A 20181-nucleotide genomic window follows, 5' to 3' on the forward strand; every position below is an offset into this window, starting at 1 on the left:
GAGTTACGGGTGAAGATGTGGAATGCAGCACAGATCCCAGAGGTACGATGTGCACCTCCTCACTGGCTCTGAGCTGAGAGCAGAGAGCAGCAGCCTTCATCACCCCCCCCCCCGCCCCCAGGGAGAGAACAAGTCCTCTCCTGTGGAATTACAGTCAGCACACCAGGATCCAAGTCTTGGCTCTGTCATTCAGTGTTTTAGGATCTCCAGGCAAAGGGCATGCCGTCTCCAACCCCCACTTGTGTAAAACACGATGGCAATGCCTACCTAACACTGTTGACAGGATAAATGACACAGTGCGTATAAAACATCCCTAGCTTAGGACGCTTGAGACAAATTTTCAGTCTATAGCTGTGCGGTGTTCTAAAGATGCTGCCCGCCGCCATCTAAGGCATACCTTCCCTCCGCTCCTTAAGCTTTCCCTTCCATCTGAGATTCCGAAGTTCCCAGCAAGGGAAGTGGGAGGTCACAAGATAAGAGACAGCCTCCCTTCTGTCCTGGCAGTGGGAGAGGAGTCCGGCGCACCTCGGAAGGTTCTATTGATGGACAAGGTCGCTGGACTCATCTAGGAGGGCAGGGCTAAGCCGGGCCACTCTGGAGGGTATTAAGTCCCGATCTCTGTTGGGACTACTGTGTTTTGGGGAGCTTTCCTGAGATGGGCAGGGGAGCCCAGGGAGGACTTGAAATGTGAGAGCTGAGTTTAAGACCGCCCTCAGATGAAGAAACGCTGTTCCCATGCCACCCCGGGATTGGGGAGGCTGTGTTTGCCGCACGATCCCAGGACAGGGGGAGCATGAGCCCCCACCCCCAGGCCACCCTGAGGCTCACCTGCACGGCATCCTCTTGGCTCTGGGACTGGACAGGTGCTGGCTGCCTCACGATGTAGTTGATCTGCCCCACGATGGTTTGCTGAAGGTGCTGAGGAGACTTGGTCTGGTTCAGCTGTAGGCTGGGCTGTTGGGCCTGAAGGAGGAGCTCCAGGTCCTTCTGCATCTCCTCCAGCTCAAATTTGTGGTGCATTATATCCACGTTCTGGGAACAGGCGGGCCCAGGAGGGCTCCCGTGCTGGCTGGAAGCCGGATGCTGGGCTGGAGGTAGAGGTGGCGGCGGCTGCTGGGCTGGAGGCGGCGGAGGGGGCAGCGGGGGCAGCTGCTGCTGTGGCTGCTGCTGAAAGTGGCTGAGCTTCAGCTTCTGGTGGTGGCCGAACTGGACTTGGATAGAGGGCGTCTGTAAGGCAGGCTGGGCATGGGCTCCCGGCTGAACATCCTGCGGGGGCACGATGCATACAGGCTGGGAAGTCAGCTGCGGCCCCAGTCGCTGGGACGTGTTCTCCTGCTCCACGGGGGGCTGCGTTTCCAGCCAGGGCTGCATCAGCTTTGGGGGCTGAGGGTTGCAAGCCAGCTCTTTCTCCCTGGGCAGCAGGGTAGAGCACTGCAGAGACCCCAGTGGTGGGGGTGCCATCTCAGAGGGCTGCCTAAAGCTATGGGCTGAGTGTATGCTGGGTGGGGGGACCTGGCCTTTGAGGGAGGGCGAGTCTGGGGAGCAGTGGGAGCAGCACCCAGAGGAGGAACACAGTGCTGGAGACTGGAACTTGTGTGAGGGGTGGCTAAGAGTCTCTTGCTGAGCCACTGGGGACTGGTGGCTTTGATAAAAGGATGACGGTCCCTGTAAGCCTCCATAAGCAGGAGCATCCGCCCGGGACAGCTGTCCACCTTCAGTTGTTATACAGCCTGGAAATTCAGAACAGAGTGTTTCCAAAGGTAATCTGCATTTGCTCCCCGCTTGCCACTTCATGCTCCTGGGACCAAAAGAAATCACTCCATAAACCTGTACTACGTGCAGAGATGAACAAATTCGACCCCTGATCTCCAAGACTCGGCCTAGAATGCTGCCAGCAATAGAACCAGTGTGGACCTTTGCGGACCAGGGGCATTTGAGACATGAGCTCAGCTTTTACCAGATGCTCCGTCCTCACTCTGCATCCCACTAGAGAAACCGTGGGCTCCTTCAAACAGCACTCGCTCCTTTTAACACAGACTCAGACCAAAACAACAACAACAACAACAACAACAACATTTGGGGTGGGGAGGTAGCATGCTGGAAAACTGCAAAGGAGAGAGAGCTGACCCTGGGACAAATGACCAAGTCTCCAAATATAGGTCTGGGGGGGCTGTGTTTTGGGCAAGGAGGATGGAAGGAGTCAGAGAGCCCCAACATCAGGTCAGCAGCAAGTGCCAGCATTGTCCTGGGGTCTCCGGGCCCTGGCCCACGAATAGACAGTATCTATCTCCAGCTCAGTCTCATGGCTTCTTCCATCCTTGTTTTGATGAGGCTTACTTGGGGGAAGACTCAGTAACTTGAGGGCCAGAGGTGTGTTCTATTCACCTTTGGTCCCTTGGTGCCCAGCATGGGGTGCTGACCCACAGCAGGGGCCCACCAAAGGTCTGTTGAATTAAATCAAAGGGGAGAGGGAAGCAAAAAATAAACCTAAATATTATTCCTCACTCTGTCAAGTTCAAGAAACTTTCCTAGACGTTAACCCCCCAGATGAAGGCAGCGGGTGGCCATTAGCATAACAATCCTATATCGAGCCATCAACCCAAGCACAACCTCAAGTTGTCTACACTCTGCCTAAGACTAACTCCAGGAAATCACACAGCAGGGAAGCTCAGGAATTATCTGCTTACATCTCAGCTCCAAGGGGGGCTGGGGGGGGTGACACTGCCACTCTCCCTCCCTCCCTCTCTCTGATGCTGATAACCCATTTTGTGCCTACACACACGAATACCCCTGTTGGACCACAGATTCACCTGCACTGCCATCCAGCATTTTGGAGAGCAGGGCCACTGTCTTGTCTCCTCTCCAGCAATGAAACCAAGGTAACGGGGCATTCATGCAGAATGGAAAGCTCAGATTTCAACTGGTCCTGTTACAAAGGCCCTGTGTTGCCACTGCTATTGAAGTTGTCCCCACTCCCCAACTCCCCCCCCCACACACACACACACGGAGATCTGCTGAGTGACTCCATGACCACTGACAGTCTCAGGGAGTGCTTCCTCTTGGGCATACGCTGACCTACCCAGTAAGCTAAGCAGATGCGCTCTACTCATTTTTAGAAATTAGGTAAAAGCCTCACCAAGGGAAGCCAGCTGCTTGGTCCAGAAGTTAGGCTCCCAGGTGAATCTGATGCTCCAAGGGGAGCCGGGATCTGTGTTGCAGTTTGTCTCCAGCAGTCGCTGCATCTGAAACACAATCTGACAACAGCACCAAAGGTCATTTCTTTGGGCGTCCTGCACCTGAATGACAACGCCCTCTCCCTCACTCTCCAGACAGGCTGAAGGGCTCGGAGCCACGGGTCTTTAGCCTTCGGTCCCCCATATGCTCATTTCCTCTCCCTCACTCTCCAGACAGGCTGAAGGGCTCGGAGCCACGGGTCTTTAGCCTTCGGTCCCCCATATGCTCATTTCCTTGCATCTTGATATCTTCACATCCCTTCCCCTGCTCTTGTCCCCTCCCCCTACACTCTTATAGGGACTTGAATGGTCTGTAATTCTCCCTCAGGATATCACCTACCTGGCAACCCTCTCAAGAGTTCCATTCATTCTACCATAACCTCAATGTAAAAGCCTATGGGGGCAAACATTCTCTGGGCTCCCCACCGTTATCCTTCCACCCACATGTAAAACTCCCATCTTCATCAACTGCCCTCCTCCTCCCTCATCCCTTGCATCCATCTCCTATCATGAACTCGCCCATGCATCTAGGACTTTGGCAAGTATCCAACTCACCCTGCCATCATCTAGTTAACTAATGTCCCAGTCGCCGTCTTGGCCTCTCCTTCCTCCATCTCCTTAGTGTCAGTCACCTTCACCTCTCTTCTCAGTTCGGGCACCATACCCAGACCTTTTCTTCATCTAGAGACCTTCATCTGCAATAACTGACCCCCTGCTCTAACTCGCTCTCGCTCTTTCTGAGCACGCTCTCCAGCCTCACCGAACTCCCCAAGCCCCACTCCACCAGTGTCTAGGGCCGGCCCAGCTTCCCATCATTTTCAGTAACGTTATCAGTAGGGCCTAATTCCGTCCACATCACCACTGTCCATTAACCTTAGGTCAATCCAGCCATCCCAAAGCCATGTTTTCTGGGGTCTCTTCAGTGACCACTGATCTCAGGGGCACCCTGCTGTTCTTTCTCTTTTCACTTCTTTTCTTGTTGGCTTCCTCTTCCACTGTCCTTGACGACTAAAGTCCTCACTTCTCTTATCAATTCCACTTACCCAGTGCCTAACCCTCTTATCTCCTACTTCAGAAAGGACAAGAGACATAAAAGACAAACTGCCCCAAACTGGTACCCTGTCTACCTCCAAACATTACACGGAGACCTTCCTGTCCTCCCTCTTCAGAGGAAGTGCCTTTTATGTTTAGAGCCAACTGGTTCTCTCTGTCTTCTCAGTATGCTCACTCCACCACCCATCTCTTTTCTCTGTCATCAACCTCTTCTCCCAAATACACTTGCGCAAATGTCTTCCATACTTAAAATCAATCCCCCAACTCTGTCTCCTTCTCAAACTACCTTATTTCCCTTCTTTTCACTTCTGTTCCTACTTCCTCCCCTCCTCTCCTCAGTCCCCTCATTCTAGCTTTTCACCCTCCTGTTTTGCTGGGATTTCTTTCAAAAGATCACCAGGGACCTCTGGAATCCCAGATCTCAAGGCTTCTCTTCACCACTCATCCTCTTTCACTTAGATAGTAATAATAACACTGACCACTTGAAATTCGAAACTCTTGTTAATTTCTGTGCACCAACCCCTCCTACTTTTCTCCTGCAATCATCTCGGACTGTTGCTTCTCACCCTCCTTCACTCTTCTGCTTCCTCTGTCTATGCTGAGAATGCTACTATTTCCCTCGGTTCCAGATGTCTTGTCTTTCTTCCCTCACACACTCTTCTGAAGTGACACCACCAATGCCCCGGTGACTCCCGCATTTCTATTCCCAGTCCTGACTTTCCTTCTGACTTCCAGACCCATCAGTGGACACAGATCTTGGACGTCTACTTTGAGATGCCCTGCAGGCGCCTTACAGTCAACATATCCCAATACGAACCCCACCAACTTCTTTCAAAATTCTCGCCCCTTCTCCTGGTCTTCACCACCCTCACAAGCCCAATACCTCAACATCATCCTCAATGGCTCCTTCCCTCTTAGCCCCCATTTAACCCAAACAACTGTCTTCTGGGACGTCCAGAACACGGTTAGTGTCCAGGCTCATGTCTGAATCCATGACCTCACACAGAACTACAGAATTTCCCACCTGACTTGCCTGGAGGAAAGCAAGACCGTTTCAGCAGCTGTCCTTGGCACTGGGGGGTTTGGTAAAAGATACTTTTCACTTACTAACCCCAAAGCAGTGATTGATGAGTTGGAGCTCTTACCAGCTCTTTGCTGAACAGGAAAGGGACACTGGTTTTGCTGCAGACAGCCCAACTGATGAAGTTCTGCACATGCTCAAACTGACGGCTCAGGGCCATGATGCTCTGGAACTGCCGCTCCAGCTTCTGCTTTCTCTCATTAGTAATGCTCTGGGTACGGACAGAGACGACAGTCCCTCATCCCGTTCCTGGACTTCAGTCCACCTGCTTGGGGAGTCTGGTGGCCTGGGTGTCAGTGTGAACCCTGATGGGGTCAGATGAGACTGTGCCCCGAGCGGATGACAGTGGGACAGGCTGCCGCCCTGGGTGGCAGAGGGACGTGGGAAGGGAGGGAGGAAGGTGGGTGGATTTTCTAGTGCCAGTGTGGAATGGGTGATAAATGAATGAGGACATGAACAAATGTATACATCTCTCGGGCATAACTTTTCACGACCCTCTCCTCCGAGGCTATAAGCCTGCATAGTCCAGAAAGGTGGGTGCCTTAAAGCCATAGCACTGATGGGAGTTTGAACTGACTTTCTAGCCCTCAACGAGCCATGCTCCCCAAATGACACTGGACATTTTAAGATCTAGGGAACAGTACAGAGCTATGGAAACTGCACATCCGAATTCCAGCTCAGGCAGCTCTGAGCCCAGGGACTAGTTTGGTATGTGCCTGGTTTTTGAGGAGAACTAGGGAGAACACCAACCCATCCATGTGGACCCATCTGTCCACACGTACCTCCAACTCCTCTATGAGCCCGTTGGCCTGTTTGTTCAGCTCATTCATCAGAACCATCTTGGCCATTTTGATCTGGTTTTCCACCTTCCTGTGTTGATGCTTCACCTCAAAAATCCTATAAACAGAACAGGACAGAGCACGGTGAACCCCTCCCTCCAGGCCTGTGAAGGCCTAGAGACAGCAAACATAATAGCCAACAACTTAGAGGCTGCCTATGAAGATCAGGGCCCAGCAGGCACCAAATATAAAGAAATGAGAGCGTTCCTCCACCATCCTAACCTTTGTACAGCCCAGCCCACTTGATCTAAGTGGGCCAACGGCCCAAAGCTTGACCAGGCTTTCTCTAGGTAAACCTTAGGTCACCAGCAGCTCACTACTTACACAGCACTGGAGGCAGCACAGAGAGAGTGAGTCATGTCATCTGTTGTCTTAAAAAGGTGGATATCCATTAAACAAGTCCATGCAGTACAAAGAGCATGGGCAGAGACAGAAAATAAACTAGTGGCTGCCAGGGGCTGGGGATATTGGGGGGAGTGAGGAGTGACCACTAATGTGTGTCGGGTGTCTTTTGGGAGTGATAAAGTATTCTAGAAGTAAACAGTAATACTGATTTACACAACTCTATGAATATACTGAAAACCACTGAATTGTACATTTTAAAAGGGCAATGTTATGGCATATAGATCAGTAAAGTGTTTTAAAAAAAAGAACATGGGAGGGGCGCCTGGGTGGCTCAGTCATTAAGCGTCTGCCTTCGGCTCAGGTCATGATTCCAGAGTCCTGGGACTGAGCCCCGCATCGGGCTCCCTGCTTGGCGGGAAGCCTGCTTCTCCCTTTCCCCTGCCTGCTGCTCCCCCTACTTGTGCTCTCTCTCTGTGTCAAATAAATAAAATCTTAAAAAAAAAAAAAAAAAAAAGAGAACATGGGGTTTGAAGTCATACAGATCTAGCTTCTAAATCCAGTTCAGTCACTGACTAGCTGAGTGGTCTCAGACAAGTCACCTAACCTCTCTGAATCTCAGTCTCGTCATCAGTATGATGGAGACACAAAGAATTATAAGAACTACACAAAATCCTGCATGTACTTGCCCAACCCAGTGCCTGCCTCATGATGAGCTCTTAGTACCTACTAATTCCTCTTCCCACACTAACCATCAATGGTCCCATATCATTCGTAGATCTGTACGGAAGACACTGGGAAAGGGCGGATAAAGGGCAGATTGCCATTTACTTAATGCGTCTTCATGATAAACCCAGGATCTGCTTTTGCCCTTGTTCTCAAGCACCTACCTCTGGCTATGTCATGGCCACATTCAGAAGGCATGTGCTTACGCCCAAACTCACACTGATTATCCTGACCTAGCGTGGTTCCATCTACCAAGTGATGACCCAAAGCCCTTTCAGTGGCCACAAGACCTCTAAGTTCCAGGACATATGCCTTCTGGGACATATGTCCACATCTGCTTAACCTCCTGCATTCTTCATAAGTACTACATCTGTTAGCCTGGTATCAGGATCCAGGATGTCAGGAAACGTAGCATTTCCAGCATTGGCGAGGGGCTAGTGTGTGTTACCTGTCCTCAATTTGTTTTGCAGATGTCTGTAGACTAGATTTCTTATGAGCCACCTGTGTAGTCACACTTTCTAGAAGCATCCTCTGGTTCTGCAAAACTTCTTCAAGATGTCTGCACCTAAAGGAGGAGGCAGAGAAAAAGCTGAGGAGGGCCGAGACTTCTGAGCACACCAGCCAAGCAAGAACCCCCACTGTATTGTCCCAGCCAGGCCCACAGAAGCTAGGTTACATCTGGGGAAAGCGCTGAGTCTTGGCCCTTCAGGCCTTCTCCAGAAAAGGCCCACAGTGGGAGCAGAGGAAAAAAATGCAGCCTCAGGGCCCCAGCCTGGCGTAGGCAGGGAGAGGATTTTGACACACCGCGAGCCCAGCGCTAGCAAAGCAGAGTCCAGAGCCTTCCCGAGGCCCCTTCAGGCAGCCGGCCCACCGCACCTGTGTTCTTTGTGCTCCACCATGAGGCAGCTGTGGCACGTGAGCACATCACAGGTCTCGCAGAACAGCTTGAGCACTTCCTGTGTGTGTAGAGGACAGTACAAGGCGAAGTCCCCAGAACCACCACTCACTCCTGCCAGAGAAGACAGAGAAAGTGGGCTTCTCTTGCTCAGAAAGACGCTCAGATAAGCTCCACTGAGCAGCCCTCAGCCCTCAGTGGACACAGGGGAGACCCAGAGCTTGGAGGGAAAGCAAGCGGGAGAGGCCTCTCTCTGGGCCAGGGAGGTTTTAGGAGCACAAAGAAGAATGTGAGCTGAGCCTGGCGGGACTTGCGCAGCTGCACAGAAATCACATGATGCCCAGCCCCAGGCACCCCGGGGGGGGGGGTCCAAGCCAGATCACACTGGATCCTTAACTTTGGTTCCTGTGGGTGCGACAAAGGTAAAACCCCTCCCATGGTTCAAGGACCTTGGGCAAAGACGGTCAAGGAGGCTGTCATTGAAAACAAGTGGCACTGGGTGGACAAATGGATAAGCCCTGATCCGGGCTGTGTAATTAGGCAAGTCACTAAATAGAAGTGAGGTATGATGGCTCTGAATGGACGTGAAAGCAGGGAACTCAGCTGGCTCCCACGATAATTCATGACTACTTCTCCCTGCACATCTCGCTCACACTCACTCCTCCCTGTCCCCCCCCCCAAAGGGAGAGCCCAGCGTGAACCTGTCCCCTGAGAAAGGCTCGGAGGCCACCCCTACCCTCACCCCCAGTAGGGAAACAAGGTGAGAACGAGCCGCTCTCCGGAAGTCTGCCGCCCAGCGCTGCTTGGGGGCGCGCGAGCCAGGGAGGACTGCAGCGAGAGCTACCTGGCGGTCCCTTGTGGGCGCGGGGAAAGAGCGGGCCCCCGGGGGCAGGGCCGTGCCGGTGCTCCTCGGTGCACGAGCTGCACAGCCAGCGGTTGCAGTAGGTGCACAGGATGTGCGCCGCCCTCTTCTCCTTGCACTCGGAGCAGTTCTGCAAGCACAGAGGTCAGCGGTCACACTGGATCCTCCTCCAGGGTGGCCTCGGGGAGGGGCTGGGCGCCTGGAGGGCTGTTCCCTGGAGGGCAGTCAATTCTGGAGAGCCGCCTGGGAGGGCCACATGGTGGCTTGTGAAGCAAAGCATCCTCTGTGACTAAAACAAGAGCGGCCTCAGGGGCTATTCCCCCAAGTCCCGTGCTGCGGATGAGAACACCCGAGTAAGTAAGGCAAGGTGGGGCTCCCCAGGCACGCACAGCCTGCACGGGGTGGCGGCCGGTCACGGTCAGTGGGTGATGCTGCGATAAAAGGCCACGCCAAGTGCTAAGGAAGCAAAGGGGGTTCCCAGGGGCTGAACCTAGGAAGTGCCAGGAACTACGTCATGAGGAGGTGACTTCCGATGGGATAGGGAATGACAAGCACAGGTCTGCCAGGCAAGGGAGTGAGATTGGAGAGCACAGGCAAAAACAGAAAATTCCGTGTGCCTGCGAAAGGGGAGAAGCCACAGCTGCGGGAGGACACAGAGAGATGATCACATACGGCCAAGAGAGAACAAGCATACGGCAACTCTCAGAGCCGAGCTTCCACAACTGCCGCGCCCAGGAGAACCTAGTCCTCTCCTAGTCCGGACGTTCATTCACTCGGTCAGCAAATCTCTTGCAGGGCTAATGCAAATCATGAGTAAAAAAGGAGATCTGGAAAAAGTTGGCCTGTCTGGGCCTGAATAATACAGGCCGTCAAAATGATGTGGATTCTGACAGTGTCCTTGTACTGGCATCTGACAAACCCACAGTGGGGGAGGGGAGAAGAAGAGAAATACGAGTTTTACTAATTAAACTATGAATTCCTTAAGAAAAGAGAACATGGGTGTCTGTCTCCCTAGCACCCAGCACAGGGCCCGGCACGTGCCAGACATTCAATAAGCGTTAGATAGAGCACCGAGTAAGCAGATTGGCCAAATGGATCAAATGCAGAGGCAAGGGTACCCCAGAGGAGAGAGGAACAGGAGATGCCAGTCGGTAAGTGATGCAAAACTTCAGAAACTCAGGGAAAAGGTATTAGTTGTGAAATACAGGCAAGACTGATGAACCCATTTAGTTCAAGCTGGTGTATAAGTTTCAACTCAGGGGGAGAAAAAAGGAAATAAAAGCTCAGTACTAACATTTTCCAGTAAGAGCTATGACAGAAAAATACCCCCAATTTACTTTCCCCAACTCAAATATTTTCATACTCTTTGGATAGAAGGAAGGATGGGTAGGTGGGTGGATGGATGGATGGATGGATGGATATACAATCAGGCAAACTGAAGGAGTAACAAGTCAGATGAAGTGATGGGTGAACAGGTGAATTTATAGACAGGGGCCCCAAAAATTTCTGAAAAGGATCAGCTGTTTCTTTACTTGTCCTGACTTACCCTGGCCATCTTGGATCGCCCAGTAGAAACGCACTGCAGAAAAAAATGTTCAGTTACATCCCTGGTAAGGTATACTCGCTTACACCCAGGACAGGAGATGAGCTCTGGGAGGGAGGCAAAAAAGCAGAGTCAGGGCAACATGGCAGATTATACATAAGGCCTAGACACGAGGCCTTTTAATACACAACACCAAGGTATGTGCCAATACCACTCATGCCAAAATGAAGTACGTTTGATGTCATGGCCTGCACTTACCATCTAGGTACTCTGGACATGACCATCCCAGTAGGGGTCAACCCAACAGACCTCCTCGCATCTTTGTCTAGGCCTGGTCCTACTTTCCTGCCCTCCTCATGAGCCACTCTATCATAGGCCCGACCCTGTTCTGGTTCTGATAACTGGGTGCCTTCCTGCTGCTCCCACTCCTCAGTCCCCAGCTCTGAGAGCCCAACTCCTGTTACTGGCTAAGTTCCAGGGGTCAGTTTAGCCCAGGGAATAGATCTAGCCACTAAGGTTCCCACACAGCAGAATGCCTTTAAAGATCTCACAGCTAGAGCTTTGAGCAAACTCTCCCCAGAGAAAGTAAAGGCCTCCCTGCCTACTCATCTTAGAGGTATTTTTCTCTTACTCCTGCCAATACCAATCAGTCTGCCCATGGGGCTCAGAGGGCTTTTGCTGGGCCTTCTCCATCTAGCCATGTTTGCATGCACCGCACATGTGTATGTCTCACCTGCGAACATGAACATCTTGTCCTAACCCCTTTCCCTAGAGAAATGTAACCATCTCCAACACTTTCCTCAGCATAGAGGGTTCCTGGACTACATAAGCCACCCTGGAGACTAGAGTGCTCTTCTGGCCCACCTTGAGAGCAGGAAGCCCACTGCATGCAAGGAAATGAGGCTCCTGAGTGGGGCCAGGTGCCTGTGACCAGGCATGCGGGTGACCTGGAAAGCGGTGGCTATGGCAGTGAATGCAGCACAACCACCGCAACCTCCTTGGACTCATATCATCGAAATGATACATTGGCAGTTGCAGTCAGACCAACCGAAGTCTAAATACCAGGTTTACCACCCAGTGACCTTGGTTGGGCAAGTCACTTAATCTCACTTAGCTCCTCTGTGCTCCGGTTTCTTCAGATGTAAAACAGGAAGGGAAAAGAAGAGTTGCCATGAGGTTTCAATTAAATAATGCTTGAGAAAGCACCTAATCCTCCGCAAATGTTGACTGTGAATTCAAAAGAGCTCTCATATCCCATTCACGGCAAGGCCAGGACCTCAATTATCAACTCTCCCAGGTGATCGAAGTCAGAGAGTCTTGAGAGGTCAAGCAAAAACATGGCCACAAGCTCTTCTGCCCCTGCATCCATGCTCGTGCAATCCTAACCTTTAAAAGGTGGAGTCTACCCTCCACCCTTGGAAGCAAGGCTACCTTCATGACCTGCTCTGGCCAACAGAGCACAGCAGAGGTGACACTGAACAGGTTCCAAGCCTGGACCTCAAGTGGCTTCGTATGATTCTGCTCTGCTCTCAGAACTCTAAGACCGCGCACATGAACCACCCCAGGTTAGACCTGCTGGGAGATGAGAGACCACGCAGACCGATGCCTTGGTCGTCTCCGGGTCTCACCGGAAGCCATCGTAAACCAGTTAGCCCCAACGGACCCACCAGCTGAACACAGATATAGGAGTGAGCACAGCCAAGCCTAGCCAAGCCCTGAAGAACCACCCAAAGAGTCTCAGTCCAAGTTGCTGACCTACAGAATCATCAGTAAAATACAGTTTTTGTTAACTACTGAGTCTTGAGTGTCTCATAATGCAGCAACAGCTAACTCATCTATCCTAGAAAAATCAAAATCCACGACTTCATGCAAAGTAAAAATTCAATACTCTTTCTCTCCTTCCCCCCCCAGCCTCTCCCACCGAAGAAACCCTCCCCAGCCTTCACAGAGCCATGGATCTACCATCTCCCAGATATTCTCCTGCCTGTCAAGAACAGTGGCCGGAGGTGAAGAAGAATGTTCTTCACAGGTGTCATCATTCAGAGGAATCGGGTGACTGTCCCTCCCTTCCACTTGGCTCGTCCTGGGGAGACCCTCCTCATCTACCCCCAGGTCAGAAATGATTTTGTTGAAATGATTTTGTTGAAAATGATTTCCACAAGGCTGCTAAGCCCCTGGCAGCAGACGCCCAAACATCCATCTCATTAACCTCATGAAAAAAGAGAAATAACTGAAGAGATCAGACGAGGCCTCATAGCACACCCTCTGCTGCCCCTGGCCTTAAATGCCCAAGTCCCCATCCTGGTGCTCACGGTGCCCTCCAAGCCGGCCTTCCCTCTCTCTAGTCTCATCTTCAGCTTCACCTGCCACACACCTGGTGTCCTTGCCAGGGCAAACATCTCTGCTGTCTTCTCAATATCAAACCTCTGCCTAACTCTGTTCGTGAAAGTGCCGTTCCCTCTCCCCTCCTTTTCAGATAAACTCCTCTTCATCCTTTCAAACCTGTTTGAACGTTCTACCTTGGAGAAGCGGGTTGATTTCCCTCAGGATGAGTTAATTATTCCCTCTTCTGAGTTCCCACAGCACCATGAACATCCTTCTAGTATGACAAATATCACATTGCATTTTAACTATCTGTTCATATGTCTGCATATAAAAATAATCCACAATTGGCACTAAAGGATAGTGCATAATTTTTAGCAGATTGGACAATTACATTTCTTTTGGGTCTGGGTATCCCATGCATATTCCTTGTACTCGCAGCCACTGAAAGTAGTAAGAAGTCATCTGGAAGTTTTCAGGGTGATCAGAAAAAAAGCCAGGCAGGACGCTAAAGGAATCAGGTCTGATCCAGAGCAGAGGTGCGGTGCTTGGGAAAGGCTGTGAATTGGGAGATGTGGGTTCCAGGCCCAGGCTGGCGCTATCTGTGTAACCTCAGGTAAGTGACCCCTTTCCCCTGAACCTTACTTTCTAGAGCGTTAAAATGAAGGGAACAGAAATAACAGCAAGTTGTGGATTATCCAACCCTCTTCTTCTGCTTCCTCCAGCCAAGCTTCAGAAATATTCCCCTGGACAAGACTGGATGGGGCAAAGAGCCAAACAGTGACCTGCCTATCACCCTGGTCAGCAAGTCAGGGGACAGGCTTATGGCTTAGGAGGGGCCTACATCTCATAGCTCATCCCACCGAAGAGGGGCAGCTACAGCAGACAGCGGAGCTGGAGCACCATGGCTGTGGTACGAGCAGGTCCCAGGGAGGCTGTGGGGCCCAGAGCGGACACAGAGGACATGCGTGCTCTCTTTCGGTCACAACAGCTTTTTTTTTTTTTTTAAAGATTTATTTTAGGGCCCTGGGTGGCTCAGTCGGTTGGGCATCTGCCTTACAGTTCAGGTCATGATCCTAGGGTCCCGGGATCTAGTCCCGCATCGAGCTCCTTGCTCAGCAGGGAGCCTGCTTCTCCCTCTGCCTGCCCCTCCCCCTGCTTGTATGCTCTCTCTCTCTCTGACAAATAAAATCTTTTTAAAAAATAAGATTTATTTTAGAGAGACAGAGAGATAGAGAAAGAGAGAGAGCACACACAAGCAGGAGGGGCAGAGGGAGGAGAGAGAATCTCAAGCAGACTCTGTGCTCACCATGGAGCCCGACGTGGGGCTCAATCTCACTACCTTGAGATCATGATCTGAGCCAAAATCAAGAGTTGGACGCTTAACTGAATGAGCCACCCACGTGCCCCAGGTCACAACGTCTTTGTCCAGAAATTCTTATCCTCCTTCAGAAGGTCCCTAACCCCCATCAAGCTGCGTTAACTTTGAGCTTTTGTTTCAATAGGTTTCCCCATTCTTCAATGTGAATACCAAAACAAAGTTTTACTTTACTTATTTTTATTTTTTATTTTTTTATTTTTTTAGTAGGCTCCTCACCCAGTGTGAGGCCCAATGCGGGGCTTGAACTCACGACCCTGAGATTAAGACCTGAGCTCACATCAAGAGTCAGACGCTCAACTGACTGAGCCCCCCAGCTGCCCCCAAAATTTTATTTGAGACAACTGGAATACATGAACCCATAGGGTTGCAGATGTGTATATAAAATAACCAAATATCTGCTTATAATATTTAACATTTAATATTTAATAGTTATTAATACATATTTTAAAAAAGGATTACATAAAATATTTAGATGCACTTCTGTTTTTCTGTTTGGATTATTCAAGTAATAGCCTTAAGCTTTTATTTCATACACAGGAATATCAATTCTGAGCAATGTAGAGCCAAGACCCAAAGGCCACACAGAACCATCCCTAGAGGAAGTGCAGCTTCTGCCTCCCCAAAGAAGAAGTCACAGGCACGAGAGGTTCTCCTGGGGACACAGGAGCCTGGGACAGAAGCTCTTAAAGCCCAAGGTGTTCAGTCCACCTGTCATAAGAGTGAGCACTCTGGTCCCTGGCAGGTGTGGGGCAGATGATTCTCTTACCACCACTCCCTGCACCAGACCTTTATGCATGTTATCTCATTTGATCATCAAACCACCTCTGAGAGTCAGGCATTATCCCCATTTCATAGCTGGGGAGACTGAGGCTCCAAAAAGACGCCACCTGGCAAAGATCACACAAAACAGGGGCAGAGCTATGATTGGAATCCAAGTCTCTCTGATTCTAAACCTCAGCCCTTTCCATTACGCTAAAGCTCTCTAATTTAAGTGTAAACAAGGTAGTTTTGTTTCAATTAATTCAATAATTTTATTATAAGTATTCCATAACATGATTTATTTTAGAGAGACAGAGAGATAGAGAAAGAGAGAGAGCACACACAAGCAGGAGGGGCAGAGGGAGGAGAGAGAATCTCAAGCAGACTCTGTGCTCACCATGGAGCCCGACGTGGGGCTCAATCTCACTACCTTGAGATCATGATCTGATATTCCATATATTCCATATAATATTCCATAATAATGATTAGACTCTAATGATGACCTGAACCCAGCTTTGGATTATGGGAATCCGGAAAGAAGGAACTCAGAGCCAGCCCCATCTGTGTTTCAAGTTTTAAGAAATACGATCTTTGAGAAAAGGCAGGTGAAGACTTTTTCTGCCTGGTAATAAATCTGGGGATAGTTTCATATTATAGGACCAGTGGTTCTCAAACTTTGTTACATATTTGAATCCTATGGAGCACTTTAAACATACTGATGTCCAGGCCATACCAACTAAATCAAAGTTTTAGGAGGTGGGATCCAGGCATAAGCATTTGTTAAAATCCCCCAGGTGATTCCAATACACAACCACGTCTGAGAACCAGCACCTTGGAGAGAGCATCCCCTGCACCCGTACCTGAGCTGGATAGNNCTTTCCCTGTACCACACAGCTGAGAAGGGTAAGACCGTCCAGTTTTAAAGAAGTTAGGAAACATAGTGAATGCAGCTGTGATGTATCTCCCCTCCGGCAGGGAAGGGAAGAGGGCAGATTCCTGACAGACAGCAGGGTGTCTTGATACCTAGCTACCGTGGGGACTGGTGGTGAGTTAGAGGACACATCCTGCCTCCCTTAATTCCCCGCTCCACTGAAGCACCCAGGAGCTAAGGGCTCAGGGTGCCTGAGCGTCGGCACCACAACCACTGCCGCCGGGGCCTAGAGTGTGCTGAGCTCAGGGTTAGTGAGGCAGCAAGGGAGGGGGGTCAAGACTGGGTAGCCCACCCTTCAGACATGAACAGCAGCGCCAAGGCAACCTGGGGACCAGGGGACTAGGCTGGGAGAGAAATCCCAAGGAGGTCTCAAGAAAGCTAGCATTGGGTCAGCTCAGCCCACCAGGTAGGGACCCATAAACCCCAGGCGCATAAGTCTGAGGCTGACCCTATGCAGCCCACTGAGGGTTAAGAAGTCCTTCATTCGACAGCTCCTGTCCACAGCTCCAAGGAACTTTACAGCTGGGGCCCAAGCTCTGACTCCCACAGCACAGTGGCGCGCTCTGAAGCAGCCTGACGCTCCTCCTCCAGCTCTCACCTGTAGAACCAAAGCTGCATGGACCTAGCTTTTTGCATGTAGCCAATTCCCTCACCATGCAGATGGTGACGTGGAGGCCCAGGGAGAGGGAGGGACTTAGCTGAAAGCCACGGAGCCCTTATAAAATATAGGTGCTACCTTGAACCACTAAGCAGTCCCTGATTACCTACCTCTGGAACCACAAGTAAGATATTCTACCTCCTTATGCCTCTGTCAGTCACTAGGCAAGGAGAAAAAACAAACCAACCAACCGCCCCTCTGGTGGTATCCTCTGGCATGTTGGCCATCCTCACCACCCATTCCCGCTCTCCCACCCCAGGGCAGCCCCAGGGTACTAGGCACCAGCTAAGCCCCCCACCACAAAAGCCCCTACAGCCCTCCTCGAGCCCATAACTCAAAGCAGCACCCCCTCCAGAGACACACTGCACCCACTCCCGAGATGCCCAGTCCCTGCTAGAAAGGCAGACTTCGATCCTAAGGGGACTGCTGCTCCTGCCCCTGGCTGCCAGCAGGCTTACCTGTGGCCCTGCTGCCCTGTGATGAGAGCAGCACCTGGGAGAGAAGTCAGAAGAGCGACAGGTGAGACCACCACAGGTCCCAGAGGACGGTGCTCACCGAGTGCCTGGGCACACCCACCCCGCGTGCTGCAGCCGGCGGGGCTGCAGGGTCGAACCCTTGGGGAACTGGGTCCTGGGTGGGGTAAAGGGAGCACCCTGGGTCCTCTCCTTCCTCTGATACATTCTTAGCCGGGGCTGCATTTCTCCAGCTCACCTGAGACGCTCCTGCAAGAAAAGGTTGGTTGACTCCTCCTGTTCCTGTTTATCTCGAAGGCTCTGCAGCAATTTCCCAAACTGAACAGCAAGAGGGAGACCTCAAAGAGGCGACTCTCTTCCTAGCTGCATCTCCTTCCTAATCCTCTGGGTGCCTTGGAATAGCAGCTCAGAAGGAAGAAAACGAGATTTTCAACTTTCAGGAACTAGCTCTGCCGCCCTCTGCACGGCTCAGGAGGCCATCACTCTCAGCCTTTTAGGACTCGATCCAGAAATCCTTCAGCCCTCCATGTTCCCCAAAATGACAGTGCTCACGTATGGCTGGGATCGGCCCCGATCCGGCAGCTCATTTAAATAGAGCTCATCACAACAACAGTGTTGGTGGAGAAGTGAGTAGCTGCAGGGCCCTGGGGACCCCCTGTTTATACGTAGGAAGAATGATGCAATCTGGGTATCAAAATAGCAATCCAGAACGGAATAACAGGCTCACGCAGCAGCGGTGCCTGCACACCCAGAGCTCAAGTTGACACACTCTGTCAGCCCCACACTGCTGCAGCACGCAGATGCCAGGCACACGCTCTCACCGCATCATTTTAAAAATCAGCAGGAGCCCGAGATAGCCCTCCATGCCCCCGGCACGGAAGGAGGGTGTGGGGGGGAGACCTTCGACAGACATTAAAATCTATCTCCTACACACTCACCTGCTCCTGCCACTTCACCTGAAGTCCTTATCCTGTGACGTCACAGCCAGTTGCCATAGTGACCAATTGTCCGTCACAAGTGGAGGATTAGGACTTCGGATGGGGAAGACACACAGTTATGATGCACAAAGGTCCTGGGAGGTGTCCCTTGGCAGCTAACTCTACCCTCCCCGCCCCCACCCCGGGGAGATAACAGTCGAACACAAGCAGGGAGAGAAAAGGGAAGGAAAAGCAGGGTCGAGTTGAGGGAAGACGTTAGGAGGGGGCAAAGCTACAAGTACAAGATAATTGTAAAAGCAGAGAGCACAGGAAACGCGTGGGTGGGGAATGGCAGGGAAGATGCTTGGAAAAACTGTCAGGACAGTAAGTTCCTGAAGGGCCCTGAATGCTAAGCTAAGGAGCTTGACCTTTATCCTGAAAGCAAAGGCTCTGAGAGGGACAGAGCTGGGCTTTGTGATTATCTTGATGAACTGGGGACGGGGAGGGGGGGCGGGGGGGGTCAGGGGGAAGTCTTGTCCAGTTTAGCAGTAGCGGGGTCCCAAACAAGGGCAGCAATGGAAAGAAAGGGACAGAAGAGTCGTTTCAAAGAGAACCAATAGGGTGTGACCAAAATAGGCTGTGGGAGGGAGTGGTGGTGTGTGAAGAAAAAGGAGTCAGTGGAGGGGCTGTCAGGACCAGAGGTTAGAGGGAGGGAGAGCGCTGTTCCCAAACCCCATCTTACGTGTGCTGTATGTTCTCTGACATCAGTAGCCTCTTTAGGTCAGGCTTCACCCTGCTTTGCTGGACCAGTGATTCACAAATCTGGAGGGTCTGTTACAAGTCCTGAATCTACCAAATCCAAATCTCTTGGGTGTGGGTGTGGGACCAAGAATTTATATATTTTTGGCAAGTTACCCAAGTGATTCTTAGGCATTCAGACGGCACTGGCTCAAGGACCAGTGAGCTGGAAGCAATGGCCAGGCCGACTGCAGTGACCGCCCAGCAGGGCTTTCTGCATCCAGTCTTGTCTCTTCCAATCATTCTTCTCACTAAGCCAGAATAACTTTCCAAAAATACAGATTTGATTGTATTCCACTGACTGAAAGTATCCGATGTCTCTCCGCTGCCTAGAGAATAGCTTAAATTGGTCATGACCCTTCACAAAATGTCCCCGAATTTCCCTTCCAGAATTCCCACTTCCCTCCTTCCAACAATCTTAGATTGCAGCCAAAATTAACTCTGTCCATGTCCTCCTGCCTTTCCCCCATAGGCCTCATCCTAACACTATTTCCTACCTGCAGGTCCCTCCCAGATTCTGGCCTGCCTGGCTCCTACACAGATAGTCCTACTTGATGCCACTCACAAGTTCAAATCCATCCCATTTCCCCAGGCAGAGCCTAAACCAGGGGTCAGAAAACCACAGCATGCTCCTTTTTGGAAATAAAGCTTTACTGGAACACAGTCATGCCCATCCATTCCCGAATTATCTGCGCTGCAGTGGCAGAGCTGAATAGTGGTAACAGGGCCTATAGGACCCACGGAGCCAAAAATATTTACTATCTAGCTTTTTACAGACAAAGTTTGCTGGTCCCTAGCCTAAAGCAATGGCTATTTCAATTCTTCTAGCCTCGCCCTTTGGGGTTCAATCTTGGTAATGGGGATCCTGCTTATTCCCAAGTCTACCTCCACCCCTGCATGCCCAAGTTCTGATAACCGGGTCACACTTGAGCCAACCTTCCGTCTGGGGTAGGACATTAGGAACAAGAAGAGGGTATTCCAGGAGGAGGGAATACCATGAACAGAGGATTGCAGATGTCAAAATGTGAGGCCTCTAGGGGAAAGATCGGTAAAGCTGGTTCATGGAGGGGAGTGACAGAGGTGAGGCTCTAAAGTTAGTTTGGAGTCAGATCGGAAAGAGACCTGAAGGCCACACTAAGTGTCTGTTCTGAACCGTAAGCAATCAAGAGCCTCTTAGGTAGCTAGAGCAGCAGGCCCACAACAGAAGAGAGTGATCAGGGTTGAAGCTAGAGGATTCAAGAGGTGAAGTGATGTCAGGCAAGGGGATCCAGAGAGTGTGGGGCAGGGCCAGGTGGCCCATCCTAGCCCAAGTCAGAACCTGACACGAGAGCTGAGGCAGGAGATGATGGTCCACAGCTTTCAGAGCTC

General features: G+C 51.2%; 1 protein-coding gene across 1 annotated transcript in view; it reads right to left on the reverse strand.

Moving 5' to 3' along the window:
* Positions 1–20181, reverse strand: part of TRIM66 (tripartite motif containing 66) — a 46222-nt gene that overhangs the window by 19669 nt on the left and 6372 nt on the right. The window contains exons 3-10 of the mRNA XM_040631315.1: positions 10578–10681; positions 9014–9161; positions 8151–8283; positions 7723–7839; positions 6150–6264; positions 5432–5578; positions 3137–3254; positions 829–1730 (exon numbers count right to left, since the gene is read on the reverse strand). Coding sequence (XP_040487249.1) covers positions 829–1730; positions 3137–3254; positions 5432–5578; positions 6150–6264; positions 7723–7839; positions 8151–8283; positions 9014–9161; positions 10578–10681 — 1784 coding nt within the window. The remainder of the gene's footprint in view (positions 1–828; positions 1731–3136; positions 3255–5431; positions 5579–6149; positions 6265–7722; positions 7840–8150; positions 8284–9013; positions 9162–10577; positions 10682–20181) is intronic.

Source organism: Ursus maritimus, unplaced genomic scaffold (genome assembly GCF_017311325.1).
Source record: "Ursus maritimus isolate PB19 unplaced genomic scaffold, ASM1731132v1 scaffold_16, whole genome shotgun sequence".
NCBI lineage: Eukaryota > Metazoa > Chordata > Mammalia > Carnivora > Ursidae > Ursus > Ursus maritimus.